Source organism: Geotrypetes seraphini, chromosome 4, assembly GCF_902459505.1.
Source record: "Geotrypetes seraphini chromosome 4, aGeoSer1.1, whole genome shotgun sequence".
Lineage (NCBI taxonomy): Eukaryota > Metazoa > Chordata > Amphibia > Gymnophiona > Dermophiidae > Geotrypetes > Geotrypetes seraphini.
Genome location: NC_047087.1, coordinates 99,051,235 through 99,072,871, shown reverse-complemented (window position 1 = coordinate 99,072,871; position 21,637 = coordinate 99,051,235). Strand labels below are relative to the sequence as shown.

Here is a 21,637-nt window from a genome sequence, read left to right as displayed (position 1 = left end):
CAAGAGACCTAAGGTTTTGGCTACTTTTAAAGAGCCCTCAGTAGCATTCCAGTGCTCTGTGACTATAACACTCATATCAGAATGCCAGGGAAAAGACTAACTAAACGAAACTAAATCTTGGACTTATATACCGAATCATCCCTGAGAAACAAGGCTCGACTCCATTAACAGTAGTTGTAATTAATGGAGAGAATTGACCTCATAGAAACTTATCTGCTAGAAAACGCTGAAACAGTAGTTTTCAGGATTTTTTGAAAAACTTGAAAGGATAGACAGGATCTTATTTGAGAAGGTAGGTCATTCCAAATTGCTGTTAATAAAAAGGGGAAGGAATGAACAGTTTTACTGATAGATCTGGCACCTTTTACAGTGGGAAAAGAAAGTTTAAATACATGGATAGTTCTGCAACTTGAGAAAGAATTAAAAGTTAGAGGGACCAATGAATCAAATATACCATGCATGATTTTAAAAACTATGCAGGCACATTTAAACTTAACTCTCAATCGAAAAGGAAGCCAATGCAAACTCCTTAACAGAGGTGACATACGGTCATACTTTGTTTTACCACAGATCAATCTTGTGGTGGTATTTTTAATTAACTGGAGTCTTTTTTTCATTTCCTTTGCTCAAACCCATGTAAATAGAATTAAAATAGTCCAGTTATGTACTCTCACTCTGCTCAGGATAGAACATTGAGTGGAAGGGGCCTGCTGGGAGTCTAACTCCCACAGAGAGTCAGTAAAGAGCTGTAATGGCGCTGAAAATATGAACATCTGGTGTGCAGCGGGATCCTCCCCTTGCTTGAGGGCCACTACTCTTCCTGCATATTTGCACCCCTGACTCACTGTCAGAACTCATATGAGGATCCAAGCTATCCAAATAAGCTCTTCACATCAAATTAACAAATTCAGGAGAAAAGGCTTTACTAGGCATCACTGAGTCCTTTTAGGTAACTCCACAGCTTCCACACGGTTTTCATACGCTTAGGATATGCTACTGTTCCAGGGCTATGGGAGGGATTTTCTCTCAGTGCATAGGACCCCCAGAGGTTGCTCAGGTCTAGAAACCAAAGGGGAGGCTAAGCCTGACACACCAGCCTCCCTTTCACATATTGCACGGCACGTGGTGCAAGGGCGCTCTTACGGCATTCATCCAACACATAACTGGAATGAATTAGGGGTAAAAGAGCCTGAGGATTTCATCTCTGCTAGTTTTGAGACAAAACAAGGTGATTTGAAGGATCTGGAGAACTTTGGGAAAAAAAAAATCAGGAAATCAAAGATGGCCACCATGGCAGCGTTTTGGCACCAAAAATGGCTCCAAGTTTAAAAAATTTCAGAAAATAGGATTTTAGAGGTGGTGGACCCTAAGGATATGGCAGAAACCTTCAAAAATAGTTTTTACCCTCTCCCCCCTCCCCCGATTTTGCCCATAGGATATAATAGCCTTACTCACTTTGGCATGTTCTCTGAAGGTGCTAAAGTCTGCCTCAGCTGTAAGAAGTAGCTGGATTTGGGAGAAGAATCCCTGCCTCAGTCAGCCAGTCTTCCAAACGCTGAGATCTTCCAGCTGCAAGGCAGACTGGGAGGAGGGGAGAGGCAAAGGGGGGAGGCAAAAATGCAGCCGGCACCCTGAAGAGCCCCACTGAGCCCCTGTGGATGACTAACAGTATGCACTCAAGCCCCTGCGATTCAATAGGCGAACTAAGCTACAGACCCCGAGCTCCACAAAGTTTTCTGCAGGCCAGCCAAACAGGTCCCCAAGGGATTAACCTGCTGGCTGTAGCCCAAGTCTGCTTCTACTCCACATAGGCAGAGACTTCCCCTGCACTGGGAAGCTCTGGTGCACCGATAGCTGCAAAAACTGTGAAAAATACAGAAAATAATAAGGAAATACACAAAGCAGATCAGAATGGAAGATTAGGTTTTCACCTTCGATAATCTTCTTTCTGTTAGTACCTGTAGGATTCAGTACGTTAGGTGTTCAATCTCAACCCACAATCCGGGAGTTGCAGAAAACCAACACTATTCTGAGCACATGCTCCTCCCTCTTACAGACAGAGTTAGATTCAATTTAGTCCCAAAGCAAGCAACATAACTGAACAACTCCATGACAAGAGGGTACAGGGGAAGTTCCCCAGCAACATAATATTTTTTGCTCTGCAAAACATGAAAACAAGTAATATACAGGTCCAATGGCACCACAGAAAAAACATTGATGAACAATGTAAAACTAACCTGATGCTTGCAACTATCATCTCCAGTGCATATTTGCACTCCTGTTGGAACAGAGCTCGGATCAACCAGTCATCCAAGAAACCAGGACACCCTACCAGTGGAGAAACAGTGTCCAACAGGACAAAAAACCCGTGGGTTCAAAATCACACAGAAGACAGTGGGAATGGACAATGAACCCTCCACTGAAGATCACTGATGTAAAAAGGTTTTGTTTATTTCAATAAAGGACACATATAAACTGTGGAGAAAAGCAGCCATAACTACCAACACTTTGAAGAAAATGTGGGGCACAGTTGCAAGGTCAAAAGGATTTTCTGCCTCAGAAACAGTTCCAAATGACCAGACTTGAAGATATTTGGACTGCCAGTTGGCTGGACAACATAAGAATAGTCATACTGGGTCAGACCAATGATCCATTTAGACCAGTAGCAGTGGCTTCCTCCATGTCTTTCTCAATAACATACTATGGACTTTTCTTCCAGGAACTTGTCCAAACCTTTCTTAAAACTAGCTACGCTATCCGCTCTTACCACAACTTCTGGCAATGCATTCCATGCTTAACTATCCTCTGAGTGAAAAAAGAGAAAAATCGATCCACTTGTACCCATTCTACTCCACTCAGGATTTTGTAGACTGACTTCAATCATATCTTCCCTCAGCCATCTCTTTTCCAAGCTGAAGAGTCCTAATCGTTTTAGTCTTTCCTCATAAGAGAGGAGTTGAAAACCAGGAATGGATTCCTTCTGCATGACACACCTATTGCACTAGAAAGTGGCCTTAGTATATGGAAAAGGCCCTTAAAAGACGTAAGGGAACTATTCTTGCCATGTCCTGCTGAAGTTTTACACAGTTCACAGAGGTAACAACTAACTATTTAAAGATAAAAGCATTCAGAAGGTACAGAATCAGATCTTCTCCTTCAGTTAAGCCAGTAAATTTAAAAGATTACTACAGTAGATTCCCTCACCAATCTCCCATTCCTGTGCCTAATGATGGTGCTTCTTACCTGCCTTCGTGCTCAGAAGAAAAACAAAGACAGAGTCATTACTGAAACTCTTTATAGCCAGGTATCTTTCTTCTCCTCTGACAGAGCCATCTAGTCGCTCGTAACTATAACCTTCCACAAAAAAATATTCATTTAGAAAATATGGAAAAATCATATACCTCCTCATTATTAGTAACAGGATTTTATATTTCTTGTGGTTATTTTTTTTTTATCTGTTTCATTGGATATTTGATCACTTCACTCTTAAGAAACAACAAAGCAGACAATCCACAAGATTCAATATGGTAATAGAAAACAGGAGATCAAAATCTGATTTTAATCTGCTGTTTTCTACCATCATTTTACTCTTATCCTGTAGCTCCCAAGTCATTATCAAAATGGCTGCCCTGATTTTCCACATCTACTGTTTTGATCCTTAAGTGCCACATGGACGAATGAGCAAAATATCCATTAAAATATATTTGTAACAAAAAACCCACAAATAGATTCCTAGAAACAAACAGATACCTTTGTACTCCATGTAGTCTTGCAGAATGTCCAACATGCGGGTCATCTGGCTGAACAGCAAAACACGATGACCCCTACAGAAACAACACCATAATAAATTCCATGAGAAATTGCAAAATGTTCAGAGGATTTCAGAGAAAGCAATGTTACTTACCGTAACAGTTGTTATCCAGGGACAGCAGGCAGCTATTCTCACTAGTGGGTGATGTCATCAGACAGAGCCCCGGTACGGACGTCTCACAAGCACGTGTTGCTTGTAGAAACTTAAAGTTTCTAGATGCCCGCACCGCGCATGCGCCGGTGCCTTCCTACCCGGAGATCCGGGCGTGTCTCCTCAGTTCAGGTAGCTAGCCTGAGAAGCCAACCCAGGGGAGGTGGGTGGGACGTGAGAATAGCTGCCTGCTGTCCCTGGATAACAACTGTTACGGTAAGTAACATTGCTTTATCCCAGGACAAGCAGGCAGGTATTCTCACTAGTGGGTGACCTCCAAGCTAACCTCAGTGGGATGGAGGGGGAGTTGGCGACTTAAGAGAATAAATTTTTCAATACTGTTTGGCCAAACTGTCCATCCCGTCTGGAGAGGGTATCCAGACAATAATGTGAGGTGAATGTGTGAACCGAGGACCAGGTGGCAGCCTTGCAAATTTCCTCGATTGGTGTTGATCTGAGGAATGCTACTGAGGCTGCCATTGCTCTGACCTTATGGGCTGTGACCTTACAAGGAAGTGATAATCCAGCCTGGGCATAGCAGAAAGAGATACAAGCCGCCATCCAATTAGAGATGGTGCGCTTTGATACGGGTCTTCCCAACTTGTTAGGATCGAAGGAGACAAAAAGTTGAGGAGTGGTTCTGTGTGGCTTGGTGCGATCCAGGTAGAAAGCCAAGGCACGTTTACAGTCTAGAGTGTGAAGGGCCGATTCTCCGTGGTGAGAATGAGGCTTAGGGAAGAATACTGGAAGTACAATGGATTGGTTGAGATGAAATTCGGAGACCACCTTAGGCAGGAATTTCGGGTGAGTGCGGAGGACCACCTTGTCATGATGGAATACTGTGAATGGTGGATCCGCCATCAATGCCTGGAGTTCGCTGACTCTGCGAGCGGACGTAAGGGCTACAAGGAAAAGCACTTTCCAGGTGAGATACTTAAGAGGGGCCCTGTTGAGTGGTTCAAACGGGGGCTTCATGAGATGGGAAAGGACTACATTGAGGTCCCAAACTACTGGGGGTGGTTTGAGAGGAGGGTTAACATGGAAGAGTCCTTTCATAAATCTGGCGACCACCGGATGGGCCGAGAGGGGTTTCCCTTGTAGGGGCTGGTGGAACGCCGCAATAGCGCTCAGGTGGACTCGTATGGATGTGGACTTGAGCCCAGATTGAGATAGGTGTAGGAGATAGTCCAGCACGGAGGATAAGGAAGCTCGCTGAGGTTCCTTTGACTTAGAAACACACCATGAGGAGAATCTGGTCCATTTCTGGGAGTAGCATTGTCGAGTGGCGGGCTTCCTGGAAGCTTCCAAGACCTCCCTCACTTCTTGTGAGAATTGGTGAGGGGTTACGTTGAGAGGAACCAAGCTGTCAGGTGGAGAGACTGCAGGTTGGGATGAAGTAGTGATCCTTGATGTTGAGTAAGTAGTGAAGGAAACACTGGAAGTGGTACTGGTTCCCTGCTGCTGAGTTGAAGTAGGAGGGAGAACCAAGGTTGTCTGGGCCACCGAGGAGCTATTAGAATCATGGTGGCCCGTTCGAGTTTCAGCTTGACCAGGGTCTTCTGGATCAGCGGGAACGGTGGGAACGCATATAGAAATCGTTTCCCCCAGTTCAGTAGAAAAGCATCTGCCTCGAGGCGATGAGGAGTGTAGATCCTGGAGCAAAACTGAGGCAGTTTGGAGTTGTGGGGAGCCGCAAAGAGGTCTATCTGAGGCGTCCCCCATTGCGTGAAGATTTGGTGAAGGGGTCTGGAATGGAGAGTCCATTCGTGCGGTTGTAGCAGATGGCTTAGTTTGTCTGCTAAGACGTTGTTCTCCCCTTGGATGTATACTGCTCTGAGTAGGGCGTTGTGGCGCACCGCCCAGTCCCAGACTCGTAGAGCTTCCTGGCAAAGGAGGGCCGAGCCCGTGCCTCCTTGCTTGTTGATATAATACATGGCGGCCTGATTGTCTGTGCGAATGAGGATTACCATGTCGTGAAGTAGGTGTTGGAAAGCTTGGAGCGCATTGAAGATGGCTCTGAGTTCCAGTAGATTGATTTGGTGTAGTCTTTCCGCACTGGTCCAGAATCCTTGGGTGCGGAGACCCTCCAGGTGGGCCCCCCATGCATAATTCGACGAATCGGTTGTGAGAACTTTCTGATGGGGGGGAGAGTGCATCAGCAAACCTCTGGATAGATTCGAAGAGGTCATCCACCAAAGTAGAGACTGCCGAAGAGCAGGTGTGACTAAGATGCGTTTGGATAGTGGATCGGACGTCTGATTCCACTGTGATGCCAGGGTCCACTGGGGGATCCTGAGGTGGAGTCTGGCAAAGGGTGTCACATGTACTGTGGAGGCCATATGGCCCAGGAGCACCATCAGTTGTCTCGCCGGTAGGGTTTGGCGAGTAGACACCGACTGGCAGAGATGAAGAAGAGACTCCATGCGTTGCAGAGGCAGGAATGCTCGGAGTCGGGTGGTGTCCAGGACCGCTCCGATGAAGGGGAGGGACTGGGTGGGTTGTAGATGAGACTTGGAGAAGTTGATCTCGAAGCCCAAATTCTGGAGGAAGTAGGTTGTAGCCAAGGCCGCCGAAGTGACCTCTGGGGCTGACGGGGCCTTGATGAGCCAGTCGTCGAGGTATGGGAACACCTGTAGACCCCTGTCCCGGAGTGCTGCGGCCACTACCACCAGGCACTTTGTGAAGACTCTGGGGGACGAAGATAGGCCGAATGGTAGCACTCGATACTGTAGGTGCAGATTTCCCACCCGAAATCTGAGGAACTTTCGGGAGGCCGGGTGAATGGGGATGTGAGTGTAGGCCTCCTTGAGATCCAGGGAGCATAACCAGTCGTTCTGCTCGAGGAGGGGGTATAGAGAAGCCAAAGTCAACATGCGAAACTTCTCTTTGACCAGGAACTTGTTGAGGGCCCGAAGGTCTAAAATGGGTCGCAGGTCGCCCGTTTTCTTCGGGACGAGGAAGTACCGGGAGTAAAACCCTCGGTTCAATTGGTCTGACGGGACCGGCTCGACAGCCCGAAGCTGAAGTAAGGTTTGGACTTCCTGAAGAAGAAGGGCGGTCTGCGTCGAGCTTGAAGGATACTCTCTTGGAGGATGGTCCGGGGGGACCCGGTGGAATTGAAGAGAGTATCCTTCTCTTATGATGGTGAGGACCCATAGGTCCGTGGTTATGGCCTCCCATCGATGGTAAAAAAGATGGAGGCGGCCCCCTATGGGAGAGGCCGAGGTTATGCTCCCGGGGGGGGCGTCAAAAGGGCTGGGGAGCCTTAGGTACAGCCGGTGGCTGAGGTTTTTGCTGAGACTTCTGGGGAGGTTGTCTCTTCGCAGGCTGTCTCGCAGCAGGCGTTTGTCTGGGCATGTAACGCCGCTGGTAAATCAGGGGTGGCCTGGAAGGTCGAGACTGTTGAGGTTTGGGTTTGGGCCGCAGGATGGATTGAAAGGATTTTTCATGATCCGACAGCTTCTTGGTAACAGTTTCGATAGACTCATCGAACAGGTCAGCTCCAGCACATGGTACGTTGGCGAGTCTGTCCTGTAGGTTGGGATCCATATCGATTGTACGGAGCCATGCTAGGCGACGCATAGCTACCGCGCTTGCGGCGGCGCGTGCCGAGAGTTCGAATGCATCGAAGGAGGATTGCATCAGCTGGAGGCGTAATTGGGAGAGGGAGGCTACCACTTCCTCGAACTCGAATCGAGCTTGGTTGTCTATGAACGGAGTGAACTTGCGGAGCACCGGCAAGAAGAACTCCAGATAGGAAGAGAAAAAGAAATTGTAGTTTAGCACCCGTGACGCCATCATGGAGTTTTGGTAGAATTTTCTACCAAATTTGTCCATCGTTCTCCCCTCTCGGCCCAGCGGTACAGAGGCGTAGACCTGGGAGGGATGAGAGCGTTTAAGGGAGGACTCGACCAGTAGGGATTGGTGGGAGAGTTGAGGGCCCTCGAACCCTTTATGGTGCACGATGCGGTATCGAGCATCGAGTTTGCTGGGGATCGCCGGTATGGAATACGGTGTTTCGAAGCACTGCATGAAGGTCTGGTCCAGTAATTTATGCAAGGGGAGCCGAAGCGACTCCGTTGGAGGGTTAGGTAAATGCATGGTGTCCAGATACTCTTTGGAGTATCGGGAGCCCGTGTCAAGGGTCACATCCAGATCATCCGCCATTTGTCGGAGGAATGATGAGAAGGACAATTGTTCCGCCAGCGTCGGTCTGTGGGACGGGCTGGAGGAGGAGGAGGCCTCCAGGTCCGTGGACATCGGGGAGTGACAAGGAGAATCGGGCACCGATGTCTCCTCGTACTCCGGGCCCCCCGGAGGGGACACCTCTGATGAGGAGTATCCCCTACGTTGCAGTTTTTTCTGCGGTGACACCTCCGAATGGCGTGAGGAGTGCCAGGATGAGTGTCTCGATCGGTGCCCGTCTCGGTGGCGGGACGGGGATCGGGATCGTCTGTGCATCGCATGGTCTCCCGAGGCCCCCAAGTGGATAGGGCTGGAAGCGGTGGATCGCAACTGGGTTTGCGATGCGGGTTCTTGCGATGCTACCCAAGTCTGGTAAGGAGTACGGAAGAACTCTTCCTGACTATGCCCAGGGCTTCGAGTATCGATCGGAGGTCTGGTCCCATGTTGGCGCGGAGGCGTAATGGGTTCTAATGGCGGCATATCGGTAAGCGAGGCTTGCCGCGTGGGCATCGCCGCCCTCCCCCGTTCGTCCTCGTCGGTTGTCGAGGTCGAACGGTGTGGGGGAGGGGGAGGGGGCGGACCGCCCCTTTGGACCGGTACCGGGAGGTCACCCTGTATGGCAGCGATGAGCCCGGGTCCGATGGTCTGCATGAGCTCAACGAATTGAGCTTCCAGCACGGACCGTAGCGAAGCCGATAAGGAGGGATCCGCACCGAAAGGGGGTCCTCCTGCACGGACATCGCGCTCCTTCGAGGCCGAGTGCTTCTGCTTAGTAGCTTTCGGCACTTTGATGACCATTGGTGGCACTGTGGAAGGAAGAGGTACCTGAACCGAGGAGACCGGGGCAGGCACCGACGTTGAGCTCGTGGATGGTGTCGGGGTGAGCGATGCCGGTTTCACCACACTCGATGCAGGAGGGGTCGATGCCGGTTTCGCCCGAACCGGGGAGGTATCAGATGAAGTGGAGGCTGAGGGATCCTTAGCTGCGTCCATCTTGAACATCGATTCCCACAATAGGCAACGCCGCTTGAATGAGCGTGCCGTAAGGGTAGAGCAAGGCCTGCACGATTTCGGGATGTGGTCAGGGCCCAAACACTGCAAACAGCGCCAGTGAGGGTCCGTGAGTGAAATCGCGCGTTGGCACTTGCTGCACTTTTTAAACCCGGTGATTGGCCGGGACATAGGCCGGAAAATCTCCGCCGCGAGGTCGAAGCCAGTGGGCCTGAGCCACGTGGCCGGCCCGTTCGACCCGCCGGAGGAAATAATCTTCTTTTTTTTTTTTTTTTTTTTTTACTGAAAAAGAAAAGAACTGTTAACTGTAATTAAAAGAAAGCGAAAACGCGGACAAGGAAGGCAAATTTAACTGAATTCAGCTAGCGCATGATGAAGTTGAACTTCTCAGCTCCGCGGAAAAGAAAGAACTGAGGAGACACGCCCGGATCTCCGGGTAGGAAGGCACCGGCGCATGCGCGGTGCGGGCATCTAGAAACTTTAAGTTTCTACAAGCAACACGTGCTTGTGAGACGTCCGTACCGGGGCTCTGTCTGATGACATCACCCACTAGTGAGAATACCTGCCTGCTTGTCCTGGGATAATATCAGCATACAAATATGGCTAAAAATGTGCCTAGTGTTCATAACAGAAATAGTTGCAACTTTAATCCATACACAATACTCTTACCTGTTATATCTAAAGCCAACAGGCAGTGGCAGGGATATACATATCTTTAAAGCCAATAATTTGTTTTCTATAGGCCCAATAGTCTGCCATGGGCACTAAAGCTACTCCATAACCTTAGTCCCCATATGGGCCTTTTCTTTCCTAAGACTGCAGAATACTAGAACTTGTGTGTGAATATTACATTCACATGCATAAGTGCAAGTTGGGTGGGTCCCACATTTATGTGCTTAATTAATGTAGAATAATATGAGTAATGCGCTAGGCATTAAATAATAGCACTAAATTCTGGCGCACAAAACCTGGACTTACACTACTCTGTAACAGAATCTGGATGGCCAGATGTTGCTACAGTCTGGCAGCAGTTTAAGAGAAACACCAAACACAAAGTTTAAATATTGGTGAGCACATTTTTATTTTCTAGCCGCTGAATAAACCACTGAGGACATGATTTTCTAGAATGGATATATAAACAATGAAAAAGCAGTGCATCACTTACTCAGAATACAGGAAAGCTAACATTTTGTCCAACAAGTGAAGCTTCCCACTGGCTTCCACAAGATGCTCTCCAATTTCAAAGGGCTCTGGTTCAACACCTTGAAGCAAAATATACATTAAAAAAATAAAATAAGTACACTTTATAAGGCTATACTTAGCAAGGCAATATTTTTCTAGCACTTGATGTGCCCAGGGTACATAGGCCAGAAATAACATTTATTTATTTATGTTTAGTATTTATATACCATTTATAGCCTAAGTGGTTTACATTCAGATACTCAAGCATTTTTCCCAATCTGTCTTGGGCAGACTGGAGGCAGCAAGTCTTTGTATCTACAGTATTATTTTCCATGCTTCTATCATATGATTTTTGAGACCTCTAAAAGAAAGTTTAAATCATTATTTACTAGAACACACTTTCCCCAATACCTATTTACCTTCAGCATTAAAATGTATACTTTCTGAACAATTTAATTTTTTTATTACATTTTACTTTTTGATGCAATTTAAATTGCATTATTAGGCTCATACAAATAGAAGGACCTCGTTGCATAGCCTTTGCTGTGAGGCAAAGGAAATCTATTCCCATAACTTTTTTTTTCCTTTTGCTTTTATTCATTTAATTGGATCTTCCTTTATGCAATCTGGCTCACACTCTGTCCAATGTACCTGGGGCAATGGGGGATTAAGGGCTAGATTCACTAACCTGCCCGCTTGTGACCGATCCGTGGCAGGCCGGCCAATTCACTACAGGGTAATATTTAAATGGAGGCGATCGGAGGAACGCCCCCCACCGACCGCACGGATCGCTACTGAGCGATCCAGACGCATGCGCAGACCATCTCTTTGCATGCTCTCTCCGCGCAAGGTAGACACTTGCAGGCAGGGAGGGAGACAGGCAGGGAGGTGGGGGCAATCAGCCAGAACACGCTAGGCCTTAACCCACCCAACTCTCCTACTCCCTGCCGCCTTCCCTGCAGTACAAGCCCACGAGTTTAACCTTCTCCAATCGTGTGTCCCGGATGACGGGACATTCCAAAAATGTCATTGCCATCGTATGTCCCATGGCATGGGACATACAATACACGACAGGAACACAAAATATTTGAATTTACAGACTTATGACTTATTTACATTATGTTTACAATAGCCGTAAATGATAACGGTGAATAATACAAAACTTTGCTAAGATAATTACGATTGGAACCAGCGTAACGTAAAATTTATTATGATAGGAAAAGGTTAAAGTGGGGCTGCACTGCGGAGTGAAGCCCCGCTTTAAACCCATGGGGGCTCGCACTGCAGGGAAGGCGGCAGAGATCCAGAGCTCGGGGCAGAAAGCAAGGCTGGAAGATTGGGGCAGAATGCAGGGCGGCAATGGAGCAGGTGAGTCCCCAGCAGTCACTTCTTCTGTTGACCAGCCAGCCCAGTCGGTGTCCCAGATTTGTTTAGTGAATCGCGTCCCTGCCTACTTTGCATGCCGTTTGCCCTCATTTGCATGCAGGGATCGGAAGCAGATCGGAGGAGAGGTTAATGAATCAGGTCGGAGGGAAATTGGGTCGCAAACTGATCGGTACATGATAGGTTTGCTTAGTGAATTTAGCCCTAAGTGACTTATTCAGGATCACAAGGAGCAGCATGAGATTTGAACCCACAACCTCAGGGTGCTAAGGCTGTAGCTTTAACCACTGTGCCACACACTCCCCATTAGGTTTCGTATGTATACAGTACACTGTTGCTTAGTATCCACAGCAAGTAAAGCTGCTTTCTCTGATTACATGTGCCTTCCTATCCAGACAAACACAATTTTTAATGAATGAACTCATGGGATCTCGGTCTTAAAACACTGCCAAAGGAAAGACAGAGAGAACCCATGGAACATGAAGAAGTAAATACTACAAAAATCAAACTACTATATATTGTTGTGCACTCTGAAAGCCACAAGACAAATGATTCACAAGCTGTGACCCTTAGTTTTGCTAAAGTGCTAAAGTGTTGCAGAAACTTGGAAGGGGGCCCTAAAGCCTACTGGAAAAATGTGCCTTTTTCAGATTTGGGCAAAGTTTGGAAGCCCTGTGACATGGGGGCACAGGACAGCTGCCCTAGTTGCCACCTCTAATGCTGGCCTGGGGAGAAGGGCTGGTAAAGGGCACAATACCGCAAAGATAATGTTTATTTAAAATGAATAAAGATATATATTTAAAAAAAAAAAAAAAAGAATCTTGCATCAAGCTGCTTTATTACATCAGCTTGTGTGTCTTTCCTAGAAGTTACTTATTGGGCTAAAGGTTGTCAAAGTGATGGTTAGCTTTGGCTGGCTTAAAAGACTGTTGTTCCACCTATTCTAACATTTTGATTTAGACCAGTGTTTCTATACACGTGGTACGCGTACCAGGGCCACCTGTTGGGGTACGCAGGCTGGCCACTGCTGCCCAGGATTTCTCTGTGCCTGCCCCCCACCCCCCGCTGAAGCCACCGCCACCGATTCCTCTCTGCCCGCTGCACCCCCCACCCCACCCCCAAAGCCGACTCTTCCACCCAACACACTCCATTCCCCCACCTGCCACTGCCGCAATTCTGGGCAGGGACGGGCCAGGAGCATGCAGGGACTGCACGCAGCCAAGCCACAAGTCTTCCTCCCAACGTCAATTCTGACGTCGGGGGGAAGGATCTGAGCCAGCCAAGCAACGAATGACTAACCCGGAACCTTCTCTCCGACATCAGAATTGACGTTGGGAGAAGGCTTGTGGGCCGGCCATGTGCAGTCACTGCACACACCTGGCCCATCCTGTCCTTGCCCGGAGTTGTTGCGGCTGCGGAAGCATGTTGGGTGGCAAGGTCGGCTTCGGGGGGGAGGGTGCAGTGGGTAAGGAGGAATCGGCAGCGTTGGGGGGGATGGAGCGTGTCAGGTAGCAGGGTCAGCTTCAGGGGTGCAGCGGATGGGAAGGCAGGGAGAAATCAGCAGCGGCAGCTTCAGCGGGGGACAGGCAGGCTTCAGTGTGGGTTGGCTTCGGGGGAGGAAGGGAGTGTGTGGGCGGTACAAACTCGACAAAGAAAGAAAGGAGGTGGGAACATGGGACATGGAATGGAGATAGGAAGGGGGTGCTAACTTGGGACTTGGGGGAGAGGGAATAGAAAGGGAGAATTGTTGGGCATGAGTGTGAAAGAGAGAGAGGATGCACATGGGGAAAGGAAGAAATGAAAATTGGGCATGTAGAGAGAGAGAGAAGAGTGAGGTAGAGAAGTATGGGGAATAGAAGGCTGAGAGGGAGAAATGTTGGATATGGTGGTGGAGAGGGACCAGAGGGACAGATTGAAGGGGAGGAATGTTGGACATGGAGATAGAGATGTGTCATGGTGTTGGAGAGGGGTGATAGAAGAAGAAATGGGAATGGGGCATGGTGGGCATTGGTGAAAAATGCTGCACATGAACTGGGGGATGAAAGAGGGAGAAATGTTGGATGTGGCAGTAGAGGGGGTGGAGAGATGCCTGGATCTCTCAAGACAGATGGACAGAGAGAGGGAAACTTGTTGCCAATAGGGGTGGAAGAAGAAAAGTTGGACTCATGGAGGGTCAGAGAGAGATGTTGGTTGGGGAATGGCATGAGGTATGGAGGACAGGAAGCATGCAGGAGGCAGAAAGAAATAAAGAAATATTGGATGCACAGTTAGAAGGAAGTGCAACTGGAGACTTATTAATTCACCAGACAACAAAGGTAGGAAAAATGATTTTATTTTCAATTGAATGATCATTTAGTGATCAATTTTGAGAATTTATATCTGCTGTATATATTTTGCTCTATATTTATCGATTTTTCTATAGTTGTTACTGATTGCATATTTTAAAGTCATCTGCCTTGACCTCTTTGAACATGAATATAAATGATAATTAACATTTTCTGTGCATACAGTGTGCTTTGTTTTTTAAAAAATTTTCTGGTTACCATTATGTATTAATAAGATTATATTGTGTGTATATGAAAAATGGATGGAAGAAATTGCATTACAATTAGTACTATTATTATGGGGGTGGGTTCTGGGGTGGAGCTTGGGCGGGGGTACGCGGTTGGTATTTGTTAGCCTTAGGGGGTACTTGGCTTGAAGAAGTTGAGATCAGTCATGAGACCAGTCATGAGATCTGTTAAGTTTTCCTCTAAAAAATCTTGCTGAAAGAAAATGAAAAGCTAATTGTAAAGGAGACAGTCTCACAGATTTAGAACCTTTTCACCAGAAATACAATGCCCATAGTTGACACGAGAAGATTTTTGCCTTTTCTTCTACAAAAAAACCTCATTAGTGTTAATGATTACATTAATTTAATTAAATTGACACAAAGGAGTGCCTGGAAGAATGTAGCAATGAATACTTCAGAAGGGATTGTCCTGAAAGTGCAATTTTAATATATTTTATAAGTCAGAAGAATCATGCAGTAATTTAATTCCACAGGCATTTCATTCCATTCCATAAGGCCAGAGTGGTTTCCTGGCAATTTCAACAAGGAGCTGTCACTTTAAAAGTAAAATTAACATTTTGCTGAGTAACTAAGTTGACACATCTTTCATTCTGTGCATAAACCTCTTATGAAAAAGTAGATGCATCTTTGCTTAGACAACATGGACTGTCCTACCATCAAATAAATATGGATGATCCACACATTTCCGGAGCTGAATGAGCACATTGACAAGCCTGGCCTTCTTTCTTGTGTCATTTTCAAAGGCATCTGGAATATAAAGAAGTATTCACAATTCTATATTCAGTTCACCCAAGTAACAAAGTGCTAGTTAAGTACAATGAAGCTGAACAGTGGTGGTCTTGGAAGTAATGTCATGACTAGAACAGATCTGTATGTCAGGCAAACAAACACAGGTCTAGCTCACTGGCAGCTCTGTACTTGGATATGCAGAATAGCAGGGTTTTATCTATAGCAAAATTTGTTTTACTCCCCGAGTTAACTGGGCTGGGAAGGATCCTGCCTGAAGATTGTCACTATGCTGACTGAGCTAGGTGAATTTGGAAGGATATATTAAATCCCTTTTCTTTACCTCTTATATAAAACTGGAGAAAAAAATCCCCAGGTAGTTGTGAATTAAACCTCATGGCACTAGATCCCAGCACTGGCTCTGATCAAGCTGAAATTCAAAGATGCAAATGGAAACTGCTCATACCACCCCCCCCCCCCTCCTAAAACCTGCATGTCTTCATGCCAAGGATTCCCCAAACTTGTCCTGGCATATCCCAAGCCAGTTAGGTTTTCAAGGTATTCAAAATGAATATGCATGAGCTGGATTTGCATACCCAGGACAGGTTTAGGAATCACTGCTTCATGTTTGGCACATTAACTTCATCCTCTGCTGGCAGATGCCCTTTCTACCTTCAGCAGATTTCATTTATTATTTCTATTACTACTACATTTATTACTTATTTCCAAAATACTACTCGACTTACTGTGACTGGGTGATGTTCCTGTCATGAGCCAGCAAAAGGAGCCTGAGCAGTGTTGTGTGGAGCTCATTTGTATAGAGATCTTGCAAAGGCACCTGGGAGCTGTGCACTCACCCTGAGTGAAGTAAGGTGCTGAAAAGGACAGCTCCAGCACAGAGAGCTAGGAAGAACCTAAGCTCCATCAGGAGCCAGGCTACCTTCAAGAGGATGAATGCTGGCTTTGGCCTAACCCTTGGTAAGCCTGATAAACCAGCCTCACCTGGTAGAGCTTGGAGTCCAGGAGGAGCTCAAGCTTCATGGCCAGCAGGGGGCCTGGTGGATGTGTGAGAGCCCAGGACAGTGACTGGGAGAGTCGTCCTGAAGAGAGTGGCTGAAAGACCAGGAGAATCCTCAGTGCATGTGTCTGGGAAAAGATGACTGAGGGACTGGGAGAGTCCACAGTGTAAGTATCCAGAAAAAGACAGCTGGCTGGAAGAAAGAGTAGCCAGAGGGCTCAGTAGAGCCTGGAGTTCAAGGGGGGGATTAGGCTTGATGATCGGCGGTGGGACCGATGAAGTGTCTAGGACCCATGGGGAACCAAGAGGCCATAGGTAAGGGACTGGTAGAGATCCCACAAGCTGATAGAAGAGGATGAACAGTCAAAGGTCCAAGGCGGATGGGAGACTGGCAAATGACCAGCGGGACTGGTGGCAATCACCAGAGACAAGTTAATGGTACCCGGAACTGTCAGATGACCCCCTAGAAAGCAGCCTGTAGGCTGTGTGAGCATTGGCGAAAGGTCTGGTGAGTGACCAGCAGAGGGACCGGTGGAGCCGGTGGCAACCAGCAGAGAGACCAGTAAATGGCACCGGAAGCTGCCTGAAATCCCAGAGGGCCAATGAAGGGTCAGAGAGGACCCAGAAGGACCTGGAGAAGAACGGAGTCCAGGGAGGAGCCTGGAGGGACCTGGTCATGGATTTTAGAAGTGTAGGAATGAAGTGTGTTTTAACCATGTTGTGTCTGTTTCAGCAGAGTCTGAGGAAGGAAGACCAGGAAGTGCCTAGGGACAGATGTGTGACGGGTGTTGAGCGTTCAGCCCAATCACATGATCACATCTACACAGTGCTGTACATAAACACATAAGACACAATTGCTGCTCAATAGAGTTTACGATCTATCCAACAAACAATTATGCAAATATTAAGTGAAGCTGTGTGCTCAAATGTGAATGCCTAAGGTATCAGCATAACTTTAAATGGATAATTTATTTCTGTAAAGTTATTCCTGCTATGTCTGCATTCTGACTTGAATGCTTAAGTTAGATAGAGAATGGCTAACTTTCACAACTCTCTTTGACAAGTAGCCCTGCCCTTTGGAAAGCCCTAATTCCTATCTCAATTTTAAACAGAGATAGGGACTTATAAAGCCAAAACATTTATGTATAAGCACCAGAATAAAAACAAATTTAAAAAGCATTTAAGCAGTCAGCACCTGCTGCCAACACATTAGTGTTTTGAATATCTTGTCCTAGGGCAAATGAAATACAGAATCCCATCCCACCCCCTTTGATCTGCAGAAAAAGCAATTATTTGCAAAGAGAAGACAAAATATGCTACTCGATTACCCACCAAGATCTTTCATGAGAATAGCTTTATAGTACTTCTTCTGCAGTGCTGACATCCCATGGTACACCACTATTTCCATCTTCTTTGGCAGGTCAAGAGCCACATCAGCTTTCTCTCTTCTCAGCAAAAATGGTTGTAGTAGACGGTGAAGTTCTTCAGCTGTAAAGAACATTATAATGGAACTGAGAAAAACAAGCTAAGACAGTATCTACCTTTCCCCCTTCTTTCTTGGAGATCATTTCTTATTGGTCTTCTGATCTGAAAGGTATTAATGCAAAAGAAGGAAACTATTTGCAGGGATAATGAAATAAAACACCAGGAACTATTTTTCCACAGAAAGGGTGGTAGATGCCTGAATACCTTTCTAGAGAAGGTGATGGAGACAAAAATGGTAACAGAAGTTTAAAATAATAGTGAAGACAATAGGATGTTAATGAGCATTGGGATAACTTGCATGAAGGAGTAGTTCATCTTTTAACAGGGCATCTGTTTTGTGCTTCTAAAAATCCACTAGAATAATCTGCATAGAGAGGCAGCTACAAATCCTAAATAGTAATGGTATGATTGCAATGGGCATACAGAAAAACAATCATAAATCTTTATGAAGTTACAAACAAACAGCATTAAGTTTCTAAGAAGGCTGGTATGACTCATAGAGAGGGACCACGGTTAAGACCTACATTTTAATGAGCATGGGAGGCAGGATTTATTTTCAGCACAGCATCATCAACTTTGGTGACTTTGTCGATTAGTGCAAAACTTGGTGGTGAGATAGAAAAGAAGACCTGGGTGTTGGCCTGGTACTGATTTTGAAGGAAGTAAAGACGGAGTGGGCAGGGACTCAAATGAGCTGCTAACGGAGGTGGCAGAAACCAGCACTTTGGCAGAAGTTGAACATGAGTAGGCAGAGAAGAGTGGATGGGAAAAAGATTGAGAGGACTTGGGGAAGTTGCATAATGGGTTGTATATGTGCATCTACGGTAACTAGAATAGATTAAGTGCTACTGGGTAAGCCATTTTGGTCTATATCTGGCATCTAATATTTACTCATTTAGATCTAGCTGGTGCTTAGTCAATCTCATGCCCTGCTGCTTCATCTGTTATCCTAACTGATAGACATAAAGGGAGACACAACAAAAATAGCTGGACAGTTCTCCAAACAAAGCTCCAACCAACTTTAAGTAGAAGCCCTGCTTTTAGTCAACAGAGCTGCTTTCAGAGGCCAACCAGTTCTATTCGGGAACTGCCCTAACAGCAGCATACTTAAAGCAACCCAAGACACAGTATGTGGAGAATGAATGCCCTTCCTCTAAGCCGCTGATCAGGCTGGCCCTGTGTAATTTACGTAACTGAATAAGTACAAGGCATATTTCTAAGGCAAACACGTTACAAAGACTTGTTGCAAAATCGAGTTACAAAATGCAAAGTGACTTGCCACTATACTCGTATCTACTCAAACTCAAAGCAGCATGAAATAAGATTAGATCCAAATACAAGATCAATAGTGCTTGGGCTCTTTCCTATTATGTGCATTACATTAACTTATCATTGGAAAGATATGAGGATGGGGGAAATCAATGTTAAACAATTATATGTGTCTGCCTTAATCACATAATACTGACTTTTCTCAGTGTCTTTTTCTAATGAATAGTAAGTGTTAACGAATTCGCTTGTCAGCTCTCTAGAGAACACATCAGGCTCAATGAAGTTGAGTAGCGAGTACAGTTCCTCCAGGTTGTTCTGAATCGGAGTTCCTGTCAGTAAGATCCTGAAGCCCACTGGAAACTGCAAAAGAGAATTTAAAAAAGAAACAGCTCAATTTAGTCTTTAAATATGCACTTTCTTCGGTGCTTTCATAAGAACTTAAGAATAGCCTTACTGGGTCAGACCAATGGTCCATCTGGTATCCCTAGTCCAGTATCCCATCTTCATGGAGGCCAATCCAAGTCACAAGTACCTGGCAAAAACCCAAATAGTAGCAGCATTCCATGCTACTGCCCCATGTTTGTCTCAACAACAGACTATGGACTTTTCCTCCAGGAATTTGTCCAAACCTTTTTTAAAACCAGCTCTATTAACTGCTCTTACCACATCCTCTGGCAACGCATTCCAGAGCTTAACTATTCTCTTAGTGGAAAAATATTTCCTCCTATTGGTTTTAAAAGTATTATTCTGTAACTTCTTCGAGTGTTCCCTAGTCTTTGTAAATCCTGATGCAGTAAAAAATTGATCCACTTGTACCCGTTCTACACCAGTCAGTATTTTGTAGACTTCAATCATTTCTCTCCTGTGGATTAGAGCATGTTATCACCAGCGAATCAAAAGAGGTGTTCTTGGGAATGCATTCAAAAGTGGCTATGAGGAAATTAATAACCAAGTGTAATGAGGAAGTGACCCCTGTCAAGGCAGCTATTAATAAATCAGCAAACAGTGAAATTCAACATCTAAAAAGAGCAATCATACTAATTAAGATACAGTAAATTAAGGGCTCCTTTTACAAAGGTGCTTAGTGCACACTAAAATGCTGCACGTGCTTGCCGCTACCGCCTCCTTTTAAGCAGGTGGTAGTTTTTTGGCTAGCGCACGCTTAATCGTGTGCGTGCGCTAAAAACACTAGCGTACCTTCATAAAAGGAGCCCTAAATTTCAGGTGATTGAAAGATATACTGGTATCTTCCTGAATTACAATTTAGTTAAATTGTGTCCCCTACTGGTTGGCAGTAAAAAGTTCCACTTGGAACCAGGGCTGTGGAGTCGGAGTCGGACTCGAGGAGTCGGAAGAAATTTCAGTTACCTGGAGTTGGAGTCAGAAGAACAAAAAATTGAGGAGTCGGAACATTTATCTACCGACTCCATTTTTGAACTTGGCATACCAATCACGAGCTATTCTTTCAGCTATAGCACCCACTATATACACAGCACAAATGTTGCGAGCAGCTTCTGCGGCCTTAGAACCTTGATTAAAAGCAAAAAGAAGGTGGTGTTGAAAATGCTCATTTCTCTCAACTTGACATTCCATTTTAATGATCTGAAAATTAACCAGTGCTGTGGAGTCGGAGTCGGAGGAAATTTTGGGTACCTGGAGCCGGAGTCGGAGTCTGAAGTACAAAAAACTGAGGAGTCGGAGTCGGAACATTTATCTACCGACTCCACAGCCCTGCTTGGAACTCCGAAAAACAACAAATAAAAACGTTGTTGATGCTAAATGATAACTTATTAAGAGATCAGAAAATAAAAGGAACTCTGACGCACCATTCTAGAATGATTTGAATTAAATGGGTATGCGGGACTGAGTAGGATGCAGCATGGGATGTCATGAAATTAGAAGTTAACTGGTAATTTTAGTGTTTGTTATTTCAGAATATATGTAATTTGGTTATGAAAATAAAGTGAAACATTAAATTTAGTAAACTAAACTACTTGTGTTACTGTTTTTGGTTTTATTCCATCTATGTAATTATAAGTTATTTTTCTTTCAGCAGCAATTAGACTAATTATGATGGACAGTAAAACAAATAATAGGTGATTGAAGATGCCATTCAGACAGATGCCAGTAATATAATTTGTTAGACTATGCCACCTAGTGATTGATAATGAAAATTTCCACCTGGAACTTCAATATACAATAAAAAAAATAGAGGCTAAATAAAGAGCAGAGGTGCCCCATGATAAGTTTTGAATGTATGTGCACACACCACATCTTAAAAAATATTTTTAATAGGTGTTTTTTTGTGGGGGAGGGGGTGTATCTATGCTAATCAGTTAGTGCATCTACAATGCCATGTGCTAACTGATTAGCGCAGGATTAGTTTGTAAGCCCTTCCCACCTACTAAATAGATGGAGTAAGGCCTCACAAGCTGAGTTTTGATAATGGTCGTGCATTAATGGCAACATTAGCATATATAACAAAACCAAAAAAATTAATCACATGATCCACAAGTATCTTTCACTAAATCTTAGAAACCCTCCCCCCACCACTATTTTTTTTATTTTTTAATTGAAAGTCTTTATTTATAATACATTTCACAAAGAAAATAAGAATGGGCAAACTTAGGGGTCCTTTCACTAAGGCGCGCTAGTCATTTTCAAGTTTTAAGTTTATTTTAAATTTACTATACCACCTACTCAAGACTTCTAGGCGGTGTACAAACATGTCATAATAATATACCAGTAAAACTATAATTTAATCTAAAACAGACCAAGGGAGAAGAACAATTCAAGGACAAAGACAAACAGGAACAAGAGGAAAGAAGGGATAGGAACTCCAATT

The 21,637-nt window shown here is 45.3% G+C and overlaps 1 protein-coding gene across 5 annotated transcripts in view; it reads right to left on the bottom strand.

Annotated features, from left to right (window-relative positions):
• CHD1L (chromodomain helicase DNA binding protein 1 like) overlaps nt 1-21,637 on the bottom strand; it is a 175,917-nt gene that overhangs the window by 93,825 nt on the left and 60,455 nt on the right. For all 5 annotated transcript variants that reach the window (XM_033940408.1, XM_033940411.1, XM_033940410.1 and 2 more), the window contains 6 exons: nt 18,990-19,152; nt 17,371-17,526; nt 14,949-15,041; nt 10,323-10,419; nt 3,751-3,824; nt 3,244-3,354 (listed from right to left, as the gene is read on the bottom strand). In XM_033940408.1, coding sequence (XP_033796299.1) covers nt 3,244-3,354; nt 3,751-3,824; nt 10,323-10,419; nt 14,949-15,041; nt 17,371-17,526; nt 18,990-19,152 — 694 coding nt within the window. The remainder of the gene's footprint in view (nt 1-3,243; nt 3,355-3,750; nt 3,825-10,322; nt 10,420-14,948; nt 15,042-17,370; nt 17,527-18,989; nt 19,153-21,637) is intronic.